The sequence below is a fragment of the Plecotus auritus genome, assembly GCF_963455305.1.
Source record: "Plecotus auritus genome assembly, chromosome: 11".
Classification (NCBI taxonomy): Eukaryota; Metazoa; Chordata; class Mammalia; order Chiroptera; family Vespertilionidae; genus Plecotus; species Plecotus auritus.
The window spans coordinates 7,703,544-7,725,147 of record NC_137777.1 but is presented as its reverse complement, the minus strand read 5'-3'; the positions used below and the strand labels follow the sequence as shown (position 1 = coordinate 7,725,147).

Here is a 21,604-nt window from a genome sequence, read left to right as displayed (position 1 = left end):
AACAGCATTGCATGATGTGAATGTACTATTCTGTGGGCTTATCTAACAAAAGTTGAAGGACATTTGGGTTGTTTCCAGTTTGGGGCTACTAGGAATGATGGCTTTTTGAAGATTCACGTGGTAATAGATGACCAGAATATTTTCCTATAAGTACACCTGAACACTTAACAGCAAAGGGCAATAAAACAAAGGACTTTGGACAAGTAATAGTAGTTTTAAACTCTGGCATTCCAATAATGAAGATTGCTTTATACCATTTACTTTTGCTCTAAGAGCCCTAGGTATACAACAAGACTTTTCTAAGAATTAAGGCAAAAGTTTAAACAATTCAATAAAGCTCCCACACAATTACTGATTTTTCCAAGAAGACATTTTAGTTAATGCCATATTTACTTGATTTTATAATCTTCCACACACTCCATAGAAAAACATAATGATATGGGTATGCACATTAAAAATCTACACGCAATATATATACAAATATAGAATATCACTGCATTTTGAAATGGGAAAGTGTGGGAGCCATTAACAGAGCTGGTCCAAATTTAAAAATAAATTTGAAAATTGATTTACATAAAAGGAATGTTTTCTTTTATTTTAATATATGGTACCCTCGTATTATTTGCCTTGAAAATTCAGTGTGCTGAAACTATCAAAGTCACTTTTGCTACAATGTCCCTGTTTTTGCTATGAGTCGATTTTATAGTGAACTGAATAATCTTTTAAGAACTATTATGCAACTTGCAGTTTTAGAGAATTGTATAGTATCATTCACACGTTTGGTAATTAAAATATAAAATGCAGAATTGGTTCAAGTGTTCAGTATCTTTTGTTTTGTTTTGTTACTCCGCACCCAAGGTGCAGATTGATTTATTTTTAGAGAGAGTGGAAGGCAGGGGGAGAGAGTGGAAGGCAGGGGGAGAGAGTGGAAGGGAGGAAGAGAGAGAGAAACATCCATGATCAATGTAAGAGAAACACATCAATCGGTTGCCTTCCACACAAGCATCCCAACTAGCGCTGGGATGGAGCCTGCAACCGAGGTACACGCCCTTGACCAGAATTGAACCCAGGACCCTTCAGTTGCTGGCCAGTAATCTTTCCCCTGAGCCAAACTGGCTAGGGCCAAGTGTTCAGTATCTTGATTTTTGTGAGAGTTTTAAATTGTACACTTTAAATATGTGCACTGTGTTACATATCCATTAGCTTCACTAAAGCTGTTATAAAAGTTAATTCCTATTCTCTGTGCTTTCTGAAGATGAGACTACCGGAGTATTTAAAATAACCCATGTGGCTAGTATTACATTTCTATTTGAAAATGCTCATCTACATCTAACTGCCATTTTTCAGGAGATATGGAGGACAAAAATATGTTAGCACAACTAGGATTCGATCATCTGTATTCAGAATGTGGAGCGTTTAGGACAATGACTAGGCTTTTTCCAGAAACATATGGCAAGAGATACTATAATTAAAAAGAGACATAAGAAAAATAGCAACCCAGTGCAACATGTGACTTTTCTTTGATTTTACATTTCTCTTTGTTTAGCTCTCTTGAAGACACCATGTTCTTCCTCTCCTGCCCGCTTTCTTTAAGTACCCCCCTCTCTCATTTTAGTTTCCTCTGTGAAACATTACTCCAGTCAGGCCCATGAGCTTGTAAGTCTGGCAGAGTCATTGAATTTGTCTCTCTGCCTCCCATTTCATACCCTATCAGTAATGTCTGAAATTCTGCCTTGAGTTTAGCTTTGCCTTTGCCTTCTCCCCTCCGTGGCGATGCTAGCAGCCTCCTAATTGGTCCCCTGACTTCTTTCATATCCATGACATTCTTAGGTTTATTTTCCAAAACACAAATCCTAATCTTTACATGTCCTTAACTACTAACCTTGGTTGGCTGTCCATAACTGGCAGGCTAACTCCTTGGCATCCGTGGCCACGCTGTTTGCAAGCTGAGCCCGTCTGGCTCTCTAATCTTATGTGTAATCATTCTCCATGATATGTTCCAAAAGCAACAAGATCAACTCAGCATGTGCTAAGCACTTTGCATGTCATATCTAATTTCATCAGTACAAGAATCCTGAAAGGTAGGTAATTATAATCTCCATTTTATACATGGAGAAACATGACACATGTTTATTAAATGGGATACTCAAGATGGAAATCTTGGCTACATCGTCAGGATTCACATTAACTGCTGTGCTAGTCTGCCAGTCCCCTAACATTTAGTGGAATTCCTCCCTCTCATTCTCCCTTCCTTCTGTTATGCTCTTGGACTTCATGACAGGAAATTAATTCATGATACTGCTTCCGACCACTCAGTATCCCGACAGGAAACTAGATCACTGAAGTAGGTAATCTGAAGAAGGTTTAAGAAAAAAAATCGTAGATACAAAGTCTGAGTGAGATACGGAAAAACAGCAAGAACGTGTAGTTTCCCACTGCAAGGCCTCTGAAGGGGCAGGTTGTAAAGGGGAGCACTCACCTAACCCCAGAGATGGTGATTTTATGCCTAGAGCTGCCTGCCAGGACTTGTGTGTGCCTGGAGAGGAACTTAGCCACCCCAAAGACTTCGTAATTAGGGCACACGAGATATGTGAGGTATTTCTTAAACCTTAACTCTCAGGCTACTCAACAATTACTGTCTTATTCCTCAATCATCTACCGAATAGTTTAGTTGGAGTGTTGTACTTGAATCTCCTTAAGTACTCCTTATATTTTTGGTTCAAATGCCCTCCATCTCCTCTAACAGCTGTAATTTGGTAGAAGCCCATTTTGTTAAAAATTTTCCTCCCTCTAGATTTTTATTGGATTCTGCTGTTCACGATAGACACTTAAAGCTCCGTTCTGCCTGTTAAGCAAAACCAATAAAAATGATGGAGCTCCTCTAGGCCAGAAGGTTGTCAGTCTTTTGTTGAAACATTAAAGAAGCCATTGTCTCCACAGTTGCCATAACTACAAATTCTGAAGTACTCAGGGGATAGAGGAGACCATTTCTTTAAAAGTTCCAGAGCCTCCCTTAGCCAGTTTGGCTCAGTGGATAGAACATAGGCCTGCAGTCTTAGGGTCCCAGGTTTGATTCCTGTCAAGGGCACATGCCCGGGTTGCAGGCTCGATCCCCAGTAGGGGGCGTGCAGGAGGCAGCCGTTCAGTGATTCTCTCATCATTGATGTTTCTCTCTCTCCCTCTCCCTTACTCTCTGAAGTCAATAAAAATATATTTAAAGCTGAAAAATAAAAAGTTTCAGAGCCTCTGAGAACCATGCTCTCCACATTATAAGGAGACTGATTCTCACTCCTTGGCTTTCACTCTCTGGTCCCAAAGCTTTCCCAGGCCAAGTAGAAAAAAAATCCCGTGCTTGTCCTTATTCCAGACGCCATTAACATTTAAAGCCACAGTCTCTAGGTCTGATGCTTGGCTCAGTGGATAGAGCATTGGCCTGTGGACTGAAGGGTCCCAGGTTCCATTCTGGTCAGGGGCACATGCCTGGGTTGCGGGCTCAGTCCCCAGTGGGGGGTGTGCAGGAGGCAGCCAATCAATGATTCTCTCTCATCATTGATGTTTCTATCTCTCTCTCTCCCTCTCTCTTCCTCTCTGAAATCAATAAAAATGTATTTTAAAAAAAAAGAATCAATGTCATCATGGCGTGGGTGAGGGGAGGTACTGTGAAACTATTTCCACACGCAACAAGGGTGATCTACAGCTTAATTACAAATTAATAATGAATACTCAATTCTTAAAAAAACGAAAGAAACTCAATCCTTGTGTGTTGGATTAAATGTAACTCAGCCCTTATGCCTAATCTATAATTCCCTGCTCTTGTTAAGAGAAGACCACTGCCTTTTTCTTTTCTTATGGGCATGAAGCTCACCTCATGAGATCTTAATTGTTTTTTAGTTATTGTATGAATCCATGTGATATTAGTTGGGACAAACATTTGGTTCTTTAAAAAAGAGCATTCCATGTGACAGATGGACTTATTGGATGTCTATGATTTTTGTGCTTTACAATTGTGATAAGGAGAGATCTAAATTGCATGTACTCGTAGGTAACTAATATAGTCTAGGAATGCCATAGTTCCAAAAGCTTGAGGGCGTTACTTGTTAATGTACCCTTTTGGGTTAATTGAGCTATCCTATTCTAATATTTTTATGAGTATAATTATCACTGATGTAATCATTAATTCTCAAGCATGTTTCAGTTACTATGGGAACATGTGACCTTGAATGAAAGTTCAGAGGACAACTAGTTTCATTGAATATTTATGACTGTTCCTCTCTAAGTAAATCTTAAGTGTTAGCTGCTTCACTTCTACTAAAACTGAAGTTAAACATATTACCGACCATCTGAAATGTCCCATACATATAATTGATAAAATAAACAATTTATTTCCAGATTAAATCTTAATGGTAAAGGTTTGGACAAGTGCTGTTTGTATTGTATATACTATTCCTCTTTCAGTTTCTACTTGCACTAAAATTTAGGCTCTTCACTTTTTTTTTTTTTCAAATGAAGTCAGGAATTCAGGGGCAATGCTATTTTTACCTTTTTTTTTTTTTGCCAATCAAGTAAAAGGCAACTTATGAATATCTCAGTATTTGTTTCATGTAAAGGATATACTTTTCTTTCTCAAAATGATGAATTTAATTATGAAGGAAATGTCTGGGCAGTTGGTTTTGATTGGCATGTAGAAAACTTTCAAGTTTCACCTTCAGCATCTGCCAAATGCAGGCTCTACTAAATGCTCCCTAGGTTTCCTTCATTTCTCAAAGCTCTGAGAAGTGAATTTCTTCCAGAGTTGCAAAAAATAGTGTCACTGTTTTGAAACTACATTTCTTCCCTTACAAGGTGCTCATGTCACACTTTCCCCCACCCCAGTTTAAATTGATATAAATCTGCTCTCTAAACAACACCAAAGCTATTTTTCTTTAGTTATTCATAAAACCCTTATCATCTTAGCGTTGGCAGGTAATATTGACTTTATTCCAACACTTTCATTTTTGGGGACAGTGAAATTTGGACCAAGAAAGATATGTCTTTGCTCTAATTTTACACAGTAATTAGTGGTCAAAGTAAGAATGAAAATTAGGTTTGCTGACATCTAATTCATCATACTGTTATGGCACAGCAAATACTTCAAAGATGAAAGCCGTGAAGTTTTACCAGTGAAAGCAAATATAATCAGTAAGCTTAGAAATAAAAAAACAAAGTGTCATTAACTGAATGTTTACAATATCCAGGTTTTAAATAGCAAATCTAAATGAGTCCTCTGAACACCATTTTACTTTGATACTACTGAAGCACAGGGAGAGTTTACCATGGCCATGGTCACATGATCAGGAAATGGCAATACTATTAGTATTAGAAAGTATAAATTTTTATTAATATCCATTTAATTATTTGAAACAATTTGTGAACATAGGGAGTGGCAAGAGTAGTCACCAGTATATGTGTGTGTGTGTGTGTGTGTGTGTGTATATGTGTGTGTATATATATATATATATATTTTTTCATATAAAAAATAAATAAAGAACAGACATAGCCCCTTTTTTCACAGGGCATGTGAAGAAAGACAGGAACCAAATCATGAGAAATTCTGTAAGATAAACATTTTGGTACTGTTATATCCAATAATGCAAACGTCTGATGAGAATGTGAGAAAACCTCCTTTGGGATGAAACTGGAAGGGAAGGAATCAGTTCAACACAAAACAGTGAGATAGGCATTCCACATAGGAGAAAGTAGTCACACCTCGGCGTGGAGATGGGAAAAGACTTGGGCCTGTTCAACAAATTCGAGTAAGCTGGAGCTTAAGAATGAGGTACCATACTTTAGAATAAGGTGGAGAGTTAGGCAGGTGAGTGGATAATATACCCTTTGTTGTTATTGTTGTTATTTTTATTTTTTAAATATATTTTATTGATATTTTACAGAGAGGAAGGGAGAGGGATAGAGAGCTAGAAACATCGATGAGAGAGAAACATCGATCAGCTGCCTCCTGCACACCTGCCACTGGGGATGTGCCGGCAACCAAGGTACATGCCCTTGACCGGAATCGAACCTGGGACCCTTCAGTCCGCAGGCCGACACTCTATCCATTGAGCGGTTTCGGCTGTTGTTATTTTTATTAATGAATATCAAGGGATACTTGAAAGAATGAGGCACAGTTTGATGCCAGTGCAGTGGTCTAGGCCACACACTATGTGGCTTGGATGAGGATCATAAAACTTATGTTTAGACAGATTTGGAATGTGTTACTGAGTTGAAGATATAGGACTTGTTGATAGACTTTATTTGATGGGTGATAATGAAGAATGAACCAAGGAGAAGCTCCTAGGTTCTTTACTTGGCCAACTAGCTGTGTGGGTCCAATTTACTGAAATGGAGGTGATTTGGTTAGAAATAAGTTTGGACGGTGGGGTGGGTGGAAATCAAGTATTCAGTATCAGGCATGTTCATGTTGATGAAATTGTTACCTTCCAGATAGAGATGCCAATAAGTAAGTGGCTATGGAAATCTGTAGCTTAGAGCAGTCTGAATTGGAGCTGTACATTTAGAAGGTTATAGAGGAGAGTTATATTCACGAGAATGAATGAAACCAAGAGAGCCCATGAGAAGAAAAGCTAGGAATGAGCTTGAAAAACTCCAACATGGAGAAGGAAGATAGAGGAGACTCCATCTGTCAGGGTTCCAACAAGAAACAATGGCATGCCAAATTAGGAGAATTTACATGTAAGAGGACTAATAACCAATATGTCACACCCGTCCTCATCCATAGGGACAACAGGCCTGCTAACGGGGAATGCATCTTACCCTGTGGGGATTCCGTCAGTCCGAGGAGACCTCTGGGAGGCAACCAGACGATAAATGCCCTGTCCTTATTCTTTGGCCTCCCTTCCTCCTATCGTCCATTCCCACTGCCTACTTTCCAAGTCAACTCAGAAGCTAGAGAGCCTGAGAGGCTGCTGGTGTAATTACACTAGGTCAGAGTGACAGCGTGGCTAGAGGTGGGCTGTGGTCTGCAGGAGTGAACAGAGATGCCTAGCACAGAGAGTGAACTATTTCATTTTATTTACTAGAGGCCTGGTGCACGAAATTTGTGTGCGGGTGGGTGTCCCTCAGCCCAACCTGCACTTTCTACAATCTGGGACCCCTCAAGGGATTGGGCCTAAACGGCCAGTCAGACATCCCTCTCATAATCCAGGACTGCTGGCTCCCAACCGTTGCCTGCCTGCCTGCCTGCCTGCCTGATTGCCCATAACTGCTTCTGCCTGCCAGCCTGATCACCCCCTAACCACTCCCCTGCCAGCCTGTTTGCCCCTAACTGCCCTCCCCTGCAGGCCTGGTCACCCCTAACTGCCCTCCCCTGCCTGCCTGGTCACCCCCAACTGCCCTCCCCTGCAGGCCTGGTTGCCCCCAACTGCCCTCCCCTGCTTGCCTGATCGCCCACAACTGCCCTCCTCTGCCGACCATCTTGTGGTGGCCATCTTGTGTCCACATGGTGGCAGCCATCTTGTGTGTTGGAGTGATTGACAATTTGCATATTACCTCTTTATCATATAGGTTTATTTTTAAAATATATTTTATTGATTTTTTACAGGAAGGGATAGGGACAGAGAGTTAGAAACATCGATCAGCTGCCTCCTGCACACCTCCTATTGGGGATGTGCCTGCAACCAAGGTACATGCCCTTGACCGGAATCGAACCTGGGACCTTTCCGTCTGCAGGCCGACGCTCTATCCATTGAGCCAAACTGGTTAGGGCAAGAGCAATGTATTTTAAATCTAGAATTTGGAGCTCCTACTCTCTCTTCTTATTTATAATGCTATATAAATACAAAGGAAATATAGAAGATATCTGTTTTATTATCTCCCCAGGGTCTGATGAGAATTAAATTACTTTAGAAATTGGAAATCACCTTGAAACATTTAAAGTCTTATATAGTCATTAGTACTGTGATCGCTGATGTCCGGTCTCCCATAGAGTGAAGGAACACATGGCTTCGGTCAGAAAAACAAATACAATTTTGTGGAGGCTCAGTTCATTTCCTAGAAAGTCAGAATCCTATAAAGATGAATATTACAACGATGTGTAAGAAAAGCATGAAATTATTTTATGTAGCAACTCTGACCTGCTGCTTTTTTCTCCTCATTCCTTATTTTACAGTCGTGTCTCTTATATTAGTAATAAAAAATTCCCTGTGATTAAAAATGAACAGGTAGAACTGCAAGTATCAGAAAGTATTTCACCATATTTCTTGAGTGAAGAAAGTTGAGCCTTGAAATTATCTGTTACGTTTTCTGTTACAATCAAAATGTAGATGAAGAAGATGTGATTATAAATGTAATGAGAATGGTTTGCATAGACACAATTGTGATAATTTAACATCTATTTTCATGTTATCTTCATTTCCCTAATAATTGGTAACTAGCTGGGTAATTTGTAGAGGAAACCAAAGCAGAGAGAGACTCCCACATGACCAGAAAGTAAAATTTAAATGATTGCTATTGTCTTGCAATATAGTACTTAAATTAGCACAGACCACATTCAGAGAGATGTAAAATAGCGAGATGGTTCATACATTTGATTAGTAACTATGGAGCAAACATAAAAATTGCTAACAGCTCTCTTTAACAGAAATTATTTGAGACCATAATGTATAGTAAGTATCATAAGTTAAAGCCAATTGGTAAGTGGTGCTATTAAGAGGGAGAAAGGTGATCCAGTTTATATTTTCATAATTTTATTTTAAATTTCCACAGAGAAAACTAGAGCCAAAAGCAAAACTTGAAATAATTAGAATGCGTATTTTCTCTCTCCTTTCTTTTTGTCTTTAATTTATGGTTTTAATAAAAGCTGCCATTTTCTTGAAATTTTACATGACACACCCCTTCATTAAACCAGTAAACCTTCCCCTCATGAACTATCTAGCCAGAGAACAAATGACAAAGCTTATTTTTATTATTATAAGTTCAGAGTAGTTCTCAGAAATAAGACCAATGTCTGACCATGAATGCTTTTTCTGCTTCCTTAAAAACAGACAAAAACCTACTGACTTAGTATGCAATATTCCTTTAAATAATATATTTGTTATTCACTGTTTACTTCTAAGAAATCAGAAAACTACAATATTTTTAGTTATTCAAGATCCATATATTGTAAATCCTTATGTATCCAGCATTCTGTTTAGCAGAAGTATTTATAAACTGGCATCTCTATATTTGGTAATGTTATTCATAACTCCAAAATGTTGAACAAACTTAAAACATTTCCATGAGCATCAAAAGAATAATTATGCCTGGCATCATTGTAATATCAGGTATCCTATTTCTTAAAGATCCATCATCTGTGTACATATGACATTAGTGAAACTACTCTCAGCTAGAATATTCGGTATAGTTCATTTCCCTTTAAGACCAAAGACTTTGTATAATGTGGTTCGATGCATATTGTTATTTCAGAAACCTGTTGTATGTACTGTTAGACAAATGTGTTTTTTTCTAGCTAGTTTAATTTTTAAACTTAAATTGACTGCTAGAATATATTCATGCAGTAAAGTGATATTCTCTTTCAGCACACCCCCACTCTCTTTGGAGCGTGGATCAGTGGCAGGCGTGTTTAATGTTGAGCTTAGTATATATCTGTTGTCTTGATGGATGAGGTGAAGTGAAGCTGCCTGCTTACGGTGCGTCCCAGGGCTTTCACAAGTTCAAAGGCACAAGCAAGAAGTAAGGCTCTTACAATGACAAACCAACGGGCGAAAACACACCCAGAAGCTTTTCCTCACTTACTTATCTTTAGTGGGAAATGGATTACTGTGATTTATTTTTATACTCAGAAGTATTTTCTTTGCTTGTAACAGACTTTCTGCTTTAAAATGTTGTGAATTCCTATTGGGATCACTCTCTTCTGTAAAAGAGTAAGACAAGTAAGTTTTGTGTAAGACTTTTGATTGGAGATAAGTATTTTCAATTAATTTATTGGGTGATACAATTGTATAGGTTTCAAGTGTACAATTCTATGCTATGTCATCTACATACTGCATTGTGTGACATAATCTTGAAACCCTGCAAAATCACTGTGGTCACTGCTGAGCAGATTTCCCACATGTTGAAAGCTCCACATTTTTCACTATTTTATTATTGAGATATATGCCATTTATGAGCTTTTCTCAGGCTGGTAAACTCTGAGAGGCCTTAGGCCTTGATTTCAAAGCCCTTGGCAAAACAATTCAAGGACCATATATGTCATCTCATTTTCAGTGTTGTTTAGCTTCTGCTTCCTTTTGATTGACACATGCTTCTTTTCAATGCCAGCTTTTTCTTCTTTCCAGCTGGAGAGATTGTCTCATCTGTGAAATCTGCAGTGTTACATGTATCAGTTGCTGTTTACTTAAGAAGAGTGATTGGTACAAAGAACATAGAGATTTAAAATTTTTTCTGTCTTTATATTTTGCAATCAGAGATTCTACTTATTCTTACATGCATAGTAATAAAAGCATTAGTAAGGAGTTTGAGCAGAATACATTGTGGGACCAAACAAAAGGCAGTCTGTCAGTCCAGAGGCCCGTGGGTCTGACAGGATGGTAGAGAGATGATGTCTGTTGGTAGAGATGGACATCTAAGAAACAAGCAACCCAGTGGTGACATGCCTGCTAATGTTTTCTTTCTACTCCAGGAATTTACTACTGTGAAACCTAACGAAGATCATTCTGAGGTGAAACAGTGAAGTATGCAATCACAGGTGAATTATTGCTGGTTGTGGAGCAGAAAGATGATGTTTATTATTAGAGAAATATTTCTCCGTTTGGGTCTGCAAAGCAGCCTTCATAGAAGTACAAGTACTGTTTCAACCAGAGTTTAACTGACCTCCCTCACCCTTTGTGGGATGCAATAAGAAAATGGCTCTTCCATTTCTGGATAGAAAGAGGAAGACTTTCAATTAGGGAAATGTGGAGGATCTGTAGTCTGAATTTGGCAAGGAGCTTTAACAGAAACAGCGCTATGTCAAAGGGAAAGGGTTGCATATATAGGAAAATATACTTTTATTAAAAGACCATCTTGGGGCCTGGCCATTGTGGCTCAATGGTTGAGTGTCCACCCATGAACCTGGAGGTCGTGGTTTGATTCCAGGTCAGGGCACGTGCCCACGTTGTGGGCTCCATCCCCAGCAGGGGGCATGCAGGAGGCCACCCATCCATGTTGATGTTTCTCTCTCATGGATGTTTCTATCTCTCTATCTCCCTTTCTCTCTCTCTCAAATGAATAAAAACATATTTTTTTTAATCTCAGAAATTCCTATTTTATTTTATTTTAAATTCTTTATTTTTAAGTATTACATATGTTTCTTTTTTTTCCCATTGACCTCTCCCTGGCCACCTCCCCCCCACCCAGCACATGCCCTCACCCCCTTACTTAAGTCTATGTCCATTGGTTATGCTTATATACATGGATACAAGTCCTTTGGTTGATCTCTTACCGCCCCCCCCGCCGCCCCCGCCCCCATCCTCCCCTGCCTTCCTTCTGAAGTTTGACAGACTGTTCAATGCTTCTCTGTCTCTGGCTCTATTTTGCCCATCAGTTTATGTTGTTCATTATATTCCACAAATGAGTGAGATCATGTGATATTTATCTTTCTCCGACTGGCTTATTTCACCTAGCATAATGCTCTTCATGTCCGTCCATGCTGTTGCAAATGGTATATTTAAAAAAAAATGTTTAAAAAAGATCATCTTGGAAACTGTTTTTCTATGTTATCAGGACTGTCATTTTCCATGTTAGCTGATGGTTTGCTCAAGAAGAAATTAACTGCAGAGGTAGGAAGCTGACCTACCGTTACACGGGCTTAGTTATACGGGGTTGTAAGGTTCCTGTTTTCTGCAGTCTCTACTTTAGAAACACAGCTGGCCTTTCTTCTCCCCCCTTCAGAGCTATATCCCTTTTAAAAGAAATTTCTATCCTCTACTGTCTGCAAGGCAACAGCGGTGTTCAGCAACGTGAACATTAAATATTGTACTTAAGATTAACCAGCATTACCAACCGTAAAAAAGGAAGATCGTTCCTTTCCAAAGAAGCCCATACCCCACTGTCTTTCACAGGCTCAGGTTCCACTCGGGTAGAAAACTTCTGGCTGTGGGAACTAATGTGGCTGGTGCCTTCTACTGGGTAGAAACATGGATCCCTTTAGTGCCACTTGTCATTCCTGCATCCTGACCCACTTTCTTCCTGAGATGGAATTTTCCACATTGTCCTTTACTTTTGCTGAAGGTCTGGCTTTGTAACTGTTATCCTGGTAAAGGAAAAACCCGAGGTAAAGAATGCCTACCTCCCTTCTAGTGACATTCTTTCAGGGGGCTTTCTTGGAGTAAGATGTTCTGTCATCAGTTATGATAATACAATTGGCCCATTCTGTGTAAAAGAAAGCCACACTAATAGCTCACATTGATTGGACTCTGATGCTGAGTCATCTCCCTGTGGCAGTGCTTTTTGCTGTGGATCACTCAGCTCACTCACATTTATCTCATGAGCCTGGAACTCCTATCATCTTCGGATGGAAGAAAATGCTGAGGCTAAGGAGAATCCAATTGCTTGTTGGAATCTCCCATTTAATTACTACCAAGCTCAATTCTTGATTTTTTTTCCCCCTATCAACTTGTAGGGGGAAATGACATTGTTTCTAATCATTTGACAAAATAGTTTGAAGTGGGATCTGAGGGAATCTGAGGATTGCAGGCAAAGCACACCGATGGCAGCTGGGCAGACACCCGCCTCCCCTCTATTTCTCTGGCCCTCTCGGAGGCTCTGCCAGTTCTTACAAAGGGCATATGCAGAAGCAAATGGGAACCCCTTGGTGGTGGTGTTGAGGTCAGAGCAGGGGTGGGCAAACTTTTTGACTCGAGGGCCACAATGGGTTCTTAAACTGGACCGGAGGGCCGGAACAAAAGCATGGATGGAGTGTTTGTGTGAACTAATATAAATTCAAAGTAAAGGAGCGGAGGGGAGAGCAAGAGAACCGGATAGAACAGCCGGATCCGGCCTGCGGGCTGTAGTTTGCCCACGGCTGGGTCAGAGGGACAATGGAAGAAAGACACACAGGATGGGGATGGCACTGATGGCATCTAACTACAGAGCTAGCCTCCGTGATCAGCCATGAAGCAATACCTCGGTAGGTGGATATGGTGGATGGGACATGACTCCAACAAGAATTAGATGCCGCTGAGGCTCGTCCTGGGGCTCTCGCGTAGCTGGGTGAGGTGCTGAGGACAGGATTCTGGGGCTCTGTGTGGTGAGGATGCAGGCAGTGTCCTGGTGGGAAGAAGGATGGTCTGATAGGAGCAGAGGTACACCTGGGGTTCCAAGAAGCCCGGGTAGGTAGTGTTTGGGTCAGAAGACGGCATCACACAGGGAGCTGCTGACTTTTCGTGCTTTCCTTGCAGCACCTGCCACAGTTGTGGCAGGTAAAAACGAAACAGATGAATGAAAAGATTATATGAGAGGATGAGTGAAGAAAATCCAAATGGATGAATAACGTATCTAACCCCAAATGAGCAAGCCCGGTCCATTCGGAACCATTTTTACCTCCTTGGCTCTGCCTAGCTCAGGATGCAAAGAAGCTGAAGGCATGTGCCCGCAACATTCGCTGTTTGAGCATTTCTCTGCAAACACGCTTCCAGGAATCAAAACATAATAGGTTAGCTGCTATTGTTTGAAAGTGTTTTTTGGCACCTTGCCCAATCCTTACCTTGGCAGGCCTGTCTTTATTTGATTCATATCTCTTGGATTTCCAGTATTCATTTGCATACTAGTTTCACAATTTTATTATCTTTTTTGAGTGATCGTTCATAAGGACTTGATTTATGTTGCTATTCCAATGCAATAGAGTTTCTTTTTAAATATTTACTATATTTTCCAAAAAAATGTAAGGGTCATTTGCCTTGCTTCTTTACCTTGTGGGGAACATTCCTAACCAAGCAGGCATTCCTTTGTCTCTTTCAGTTCTGTAAGCCAAGCAGAATTCAGGTCTGATGCTTGTAAGTTGGGTTTCATATACTCTGAATTACTGGTTTCTGTATTGGACCTTCGGATGACTATTTGAGCTGGAATCCATGACGCAATGCTATAAATAGGTCCCCATTTATTTCAGTGAGTTCTAAAACCTGTTAAAAATAGGACCTTGTAGGGACTTCATTTTATCCTCTGTTTTTCCATCGATGATATGACAAAACATGTCATTGTAAATCTTTCCAAATGGAAAGAATTTTGCTTGGTCACCCCACTAATGTCTTACTTTTAAAACTCATTTCTAAAACTCAAAATGAGAAAAAGTGGTTTCAATCCAATCTGTTAAATTCCCACAATGCATTTTCAACTTAACACAAGTCTCCTTGAACCTATACGTCCCACATTTCACCATGCTTTTTTCATAGGAGGTCTTCCATGTGATTGTTCATTTTGTTTTTCAGGACCGAAGTCCCCAGATAATTGGGCAAATATTATTCCGGATGTTTCTGTAAAGGTATTGGTGGATGAGATTAACATTTAAATCAGTAGACTTTGAGTAAAGCAGATTGCCCTCTATAACGTGGGTGCAGCCATCCAATTATTTGAAGGCCTTCATAGAAAAAGACCAACCTTACTGGAGCAAGAGGGAAATCTGCCAGCCAACTAACTTTATTTATTTATTTTTAAATAAAATTTATTGATTTTTTACAGAGAGGAAGGGAGAGGGATAGAGAGTTAGAAACATCAATCAGCTGCCTCTTGCACACCCCCTACTGGGGATGTGCCTGCAACCAAGGTACACGCCCTTGACTGGAATCGAACCTGGGACCTTTCAGTCTGCAGGCCAATGCTCTATCCACTGAGCCAAACCGGTGAGGGATAGCCAACTAACTTTAGATTCCCACTACAGCACTGCCTTTCCCTGGGTCTCTGGCTTTTTGGCCTCTCCTGCAGACTTTAGACTTGCCAGACTCCACAATCTCTCTCTTCCCTCTTCCTCTCTCTATGTGTTCTCATTCTCTCTCTCTCCTCTCTCTCTCCCTCTCCCTCCCTCCCCCCCCCCCCCTCTCTCTCTCTCTCGCTCTCTCTCTCCACATTCGATTGGTTCTGTTTCTCTGGAGAACCTTGACTAGTACACTTAGTTACAATGGGGTTTGGTCCTTTTGTCTTTCTCTCGAGGTGACAAAACTCTGGTACAGGCGTGTCCTACTCACATTGGCAATTTTCAATCCTGGCACAGCCCTGGCATAAGGAAGATGCACAATTATGTTTGTCAAAACAAGTTAGGCTTTTTCTTTTAAAAATTATTATTATATTTTTATTTTTTCCCCTTTTGACCAGCATTTTTTCATTTATCCAGTTCCATTAAGTGATAAGTATCCATTAGTGATGTCTTTGAGGTAATCAAGTTTTTAAAATTATCTTAGGAATCTTCATGATAATGGAATTATGCCCAGTATAATCTTGAAGTTTTAGACATTTATTTTATACATATTATAGTCATCAGTGGTATATGAAGTATTAGCCAGACACATTAGCGCCAACATTTATATAAATTAGAGTTTATATGTACATTATTCACTGACACAAGTTGAAGTTAATTGCAAATAAAGGAGGGTAGGACATGGAATTTCTGACTTTTATTTTTAGTTAAAACAGGAAACACTAAATCAGTCCGCTTTTAATGAAATGTCTAGGGCCACACACTGTTTTGTTGTGGTTGTTGAATATCTGGTTTGTAACTGTAATAGTGATACATTAAAAACCTGAGGTAAAGAATACCTCATCACTGCTAAAGGAATTCTTTAAGGTTTTGACTGCTCTCCCTCATGTATTAAAATAGCTTGGGTTTTCTATCATTAGCAGACTTTTCCTTGAATATTTTTTACACCTACAGGAGTGATGGACTTGCACTAAGAAAATTTTGATAGGCTACACATAAATGGCTAGCTTTCTACTGCTGATTGTAACAGATCTAGTTACAGATAGCAAGGGATTAAACAGGTGATGATGATGATGATGATGATGATGATGATGATGGGGGACTGATGAGAATGTTCTAAAATTAAATTGTGGCAATGATTGCATAAATCTGTGACTATATTAAAAACTACCAAATTAATACAATTTAAAAAGGTGAATTTAATGGTATGCATTATCTATATATATAAAAGGCTAATATGCAAAGTGTCTCCTCGAGAGTTTGAACAGGAGACCAGGAGTTCAATCGCTCACTGTGACCACCAGGGGGAGTCTCGGAACGAATGAAGGCCCTGGCCGGCAGCGGAAGGTCCCAATTGGCTCTGATCACCGGCCAGGCCTAGGAACTCTACCCAAGCATGAATTTCATGCACCAGGCCTCTAGTATATCAATAAAGCTTTATGTAAAAAAGGCCAGGGCATTTTATATTTATTTAAAATCTAGGACAAAAAAATTATTTCTTTGTATTATTTAAAGTCTAAATGTTAATATTAATTCTTCCCTCACTCCCAAACAATTGCAGTGGTTTTATGGAAAAAACATACGCTTTAGGAAAAATCTTCATGGAATCTAGCAACAATTTCCATGTTTTCATTAAGTACCTGAACTAAAAATAATTTTATTTGATTCAATTTAAAAGTAAAATTTAGATTCGATAACAAAACAATACATTTCAAAATATTATCATGGAAATGTTTATTTGTCTTGCTTTAATTAAAATGAAGGGTTATTGTGTGAAATCTACTTTTTCCTCTTAAAAGAAAATTCTGTTTAGAAGATAGCTATATTTATTGCTGGAATTTCTTGATATTTTACTTTTATTTCCCACAGGAGGAGCTGTCCTTATATATATTAGAAACTTGTGCTAATGCCTCCAGGAGGAATAAAAATGATCTGGTCATTTTCCTTCTGGAAAACACCCAAATTAAATTGCTTGCTCCCTTGGCATTTTCAGTTAGAATTAAGTCATTGCTCTCACGAGTCTCCATCCTGTTCCCCAGAGTTTGGTCCTCCTCCAGGTAATTTGGTGAGGTTCATTTCATTATGGGTGGCCTAGAGTTATTGCTCCACTTAAAAGACTTTGCCAAGGAGCCAAAATTATGTTGGGATTTTTATTCCTGTTTGATTTTCAAAATTTGCAAAAGGGTACATATATATGACGGTAGTGATTAGCAGCATATATATTGAGATCATGTGACCCTTGGGACATTATTTAATATCTTTTCATCTTAATTTTTTTATCTCATATTACAGTAATATGCATCTACCATTAATGATTTTTATAAGGGTTAAATGTAACATTGTATACAAAGCTTTAGCATAATAAGTAGTTTTAATAGAGATAATACAACTGCTCCAGTCTAGCCTCTCTTCGGCCCCATGGATTTTATCTATAGGCCACGTCACTTCACAAAAATTGGGAAATGCTAAGTTCCAGTAGACATTTATTCTGGAATTTGTACAAAATGCTTGTGGTTCCAGTGAGTAAAACACCCAATTATGTGTCAAGATGGGTGGAGAATGGTCCAGGGCAGGCTTTGCCTAGGCAGCTGGGTCAAAGTCCAATACGGCCATCGGAAGCGCGTACTTAGCCCGGTAGTGTAGGACAACAGCAATTGTTGTCAAGCTCTGGGGAGCCAGAGACACAAAAACAAGACAGATAAACAAATCCATGAGGGCTGCATGTCCCTTCCAGCACTGATGGGTCTCCTCCAAGGCGGCCTGCAACTTGGTCAATACCTTAAACATGCATTGAATTAAATTGTCTGAAACTGGATTTAATTAAGTGGAATAGAGTAATAGATTACCTCTAGCCTGCCTGGGAGTGTGATTTGTTGTTGTTTTCATTAAAAAGATTTTTTTTAACCTGTTCAGGACTATTTACTGTTTACTGTCTGTGTTTTCAGGAAGCGTTATGGTGCCAGAGCATATAGAGAGTTCAGGAATGGACAACTTGCAGTTCCTGGTGAAGTGAAGGGTTAAGGGGGGTAGATCTTGATCTTTTATTCATTCTCGCACAGTACACATGCTAGCGAGAAGCCAAAGATGGAACTCCAAGATCTCCAGATTAAGGGAATATTTAGAATTTTTCTAATGGGAGGTAGGTACATCATCAATGTGATTGGACTGACAGCAGTGAAAAAAAAGTCTTCAATTCGTTCATGTTTTTTGTAAGTAGATGGTAGGAAAACTATCTCAGCAGCAGTCTAAGAAATTTGGCCACTAATGGAAAAATCAACATGATTAAAAGTAGAAGAATAGAAAAGTGAATGTTTTATTTAAGCTGGGAAAGAATTGAACTTGTTTGCTATCCATCAGGAAGGAAAAAACAGCAGAACCACTCTAAAAGTATGCTTTCACGTTGCCTCAAAAAACACACCACACTTCCTAATTGCTACATTGCTATTTTTTTCTTTCATTGTTGCATGTTGGTGTACAGAGTGCATCCCACAGGCTACAGGGAAGCAAATTATACTGTTCCCCACCTTGATAAAATATTAGACTGGTGGTTACATAAATGAGCTTGCACCCAGCCAGCAGTCCTCCCGGAGTTCTGTATTTAGGTTTCTGGCCCAGATTTTGTCAACCATTTAGGCTGATGTATATTTAGACTAGAATACAAATGAGTTGCAGAAGAGCATAAATTATCTAAAATAGTTCCCTACTGCAAAAAAAAGTTCAAATGTTTATTTGTAAAATCTTTCTTTGATCACTTGTCTACTGTTTTTTGATAAACATGCATTCTGCTTCTGATATAGTATAAAAGTGGTATTATATTGTTAACAAGTCCAGGTTTTAGATTGTTTTTTCAGTCCATGTATATGTGTGTGTGTGTGTGTGTGTGTGTGTGTATGCCATAATAATTTTGTTTTATTTGTAGGATTAAAAATGTCTTTGAGCCCTAGCTGGTTTGGCTCAGTGGATAGAGCGTTGGCCTGTGGACTGAAGGGTCCTGTGTTCAATTCTGGTCAAGGGCACATGCCAGGGTTGCAGGTTTGATCCCTAGTGGGGGGTGTGCAGGAGGCAACCAATTAATGATTCTCTCTCATCCCTGATGTTTCTATCTCTCTCCCTCTCCCTTCCTCTCTGAAATCAATAAAAATATATTGGAAAAAAATGTCTTTGAGCATGTGTAGAGTTTTAGGCCTCTTATTCTAGAAAAGCTTTGCTATCTGAATTCTACATCTTCTTGGACTACTTGGCATGTGTATGTGCATAATAACCTAATTAATTTTTCCCGCTTTAATGGTAACGCACTTGTCTGGCTAGTCAGTTAGTTAATCTGGTTGAAGGGAATAGATAATGAGATAGAGGTTATAGATTTGAAGTAACTGTCCACCAATTACCTTCATAAGGAAGAGAACCCAGTGCCCACTTTCTTGTGTGGGAGACCACCGCATCACAAGTGCAGAGGGTTGCACAGGAGTGAAACCTGCAAGCTTAAGGATGGTTCGACAGGAACACAAAAACACAAGTAGGAAAATGGTCCAAATTAAGAAATCCCAAAAGAAGGTGATTAACATCTTCATTCAAAACCCATGGATACAGACAATAGTGCAGTAGGCCTGGCGGGGAGGAGGCGGTGCAAGGTCATATGGAAACTGGATGGTTTAAAAAAAGTAGGAAGTTACTTTCTCACAGTTATTGAGGCTGAAAGTTACAGCAGCCTAAAGAAGCTATAATGCCATGCAACACAATTCATTGTATATAGCAGGTGCTCAGAGTGGAGAATAATTTTGATTTTTGTCCCTTGACCCTCGTGTCTGAATTCACCCATTCTCTGAATTGATGAATAATTTTTGATACTTTTCATTTTGAAATAAATGTACATTTACTGAAAGTTGCAGAGATGGTACAGAGACATCCAGTTAACCCTTCACCCAGTTTCCCCATAAGGTTATTTTGTGCATAATTAGGATATAATATTGAAAGTAGAAAACTGACATTGGTACATTGTATGTATATAGCTCTATGTCATTTTATTATATGTATAGATGCCTATTACCACCACCACAATCAAGACACAGTACTATTCCATCACTACCAATATTATATATAAATAGATAAATCACTAACAATATATACTTTTCATTTATTCTAAAACTTTATTATATGTAGGTATACTCTTCCTGTAACTCAAACAGCAGCCTATTCTATATCTGTATAATTTTGTCATTCAAGAATATTATATGCATGGAAACTTACCATATGTGACATTAGAAGTTAGCTTTCTGCATTCAGCACAATGACCTTGAGATCCCTCAAAGTTTGTATGGTTATCAATAGTTGATTTGTGTGTTTTTTTGTTGAGTAAGAGTCCGTGGTATAGATGTACCACAGTGTGCTAACCATTTAGCTTTCAAGAGGCATGGGGTTGTTCCTAGTTTTTGGGTATTACAAATAAAACTATTATGAACAACTGTGTACATATATTTGTGTGAGCATAAAGTTTCATTTCCCTGGCATAAATGCCCACATGTGCAATTGCTGGGTCATATGGCAGTTGCATACTTATTTATTTATATATTTTTAAGAAATTGGCAAAATATTTTCATAGTGACTGCACCATTTTAAATTCTCACCAGCAATTTTTGAGAAATTCAGTTTCTCGATGTTCATGTCAGAATGTTACGTATATGTTTAAAATTATTATTTTTTTAAATTTTAGCTATTGCAATAACTAAATGTGTCATGATATCTCATCGTGCTCTTAATTTCCATTTACTTTCCTAGTCACTAGAGATGTTGAATATATTTTCATCTGCTTATTTTTTATCTATATATTCTCTTTAGTGAAATGTCTCATCTCATTTGCCCATTTTCTAATTGAACTTTTAAAAGTTTAAGATCTTTATAGGTTATAAATACAAGTGTTTTCACAAATGTGTGACTTGCAAATATTTTCTCTATGTCTATAGCTTGTATTTTGATCTTAAACATCATCTTCTGTAGAACAAAATTTTAAAAAATTAATGAATTCTAATTTATCACATTTTTTTCTTTTACGTGTGTGCTTTTGGTTTTATGTCTAAGACTTTACTTAGTTGTAGTTCCCTCAAAGCCCTAGGTTTTTTTTTTTATTAAGTTTTGTTTTAAAACATATATTTATATTTTTACATTTTAATCTATAATTCAGTTTGAATTATTTTTTTGTATATGGGGTAAGGTTCAGTTACTGGTTCATATTTTTGCCTATGGATGTCCAAGTGCTCTAATACTTTATTATATAGACTATACTTTCTCCATCGAATTGCTTTTTTTCCTATTGTCAAACATCAGTTGTCAATACTTGAATGGCCCTATTTCTGGATTCTCTATTTAGCTCCATTGATCTGTATACTAATTCCTCCACCAACACCAGACAGTCATGATTAGTGTATAATAATTCTTGCAATTGGGCAGACTGGTTTCTCTCATTTTGTTCTTTTTGAATTGTATTAGCTATTTTTTTGTTTTTCCACATATATTGCTTCTATCTTCTTTAAAACTTGTTGTTCAATTCCTAAAGAATTTGGGCCTCTATGTTGAAGGTTACTGCTAAAATTGGAGTGGTAGGTTGAAGAAAGTCTGAAAATGGAATTTATTCCTATGGAATTAAGTTACTTCACAGAATTTTTAAAGCATTTT

At 38.6% G+C, this 21,604-nt stretch overlaps 1 protein-coding gene across 8 annotated transcripts in view; it reads left to right on the top strand.

Moving 5' to 3' along the window:
- The window catches only part of SNTG1 (syntrophin gamma 1), a 121,275-nt gene that overhangs the window by 14,908 nt on the left and 84,763 nt on the right, over window positions 1–21,604 (top strand). For 3 of the 8 annotated variants that reach the window (XM_080647248.1, XM_080647247.1, XM_080647254.1), the window contains exon 2: window positions 10,673–10,738. The exons of 3 other annotated variants lie outside the window; for them this stretch is intronic. In XM_080647248.1, coding sequence (XP_080503374.1) covers window positions 10,727–10,738 — 12 coding nt within the window. In that variant the 5' untranslated portion in view covers window positions 10,673–10,726. Of the gene's footprint in view, window positions 1–10,672; window positions 10,739–13,664; window positions 13,685–21,604 lie in introns of those variants that run through there. 2 more of the 8 variants (XM_080647251.1, XM_080647250.1) reach the window with 2 other exon arrangements.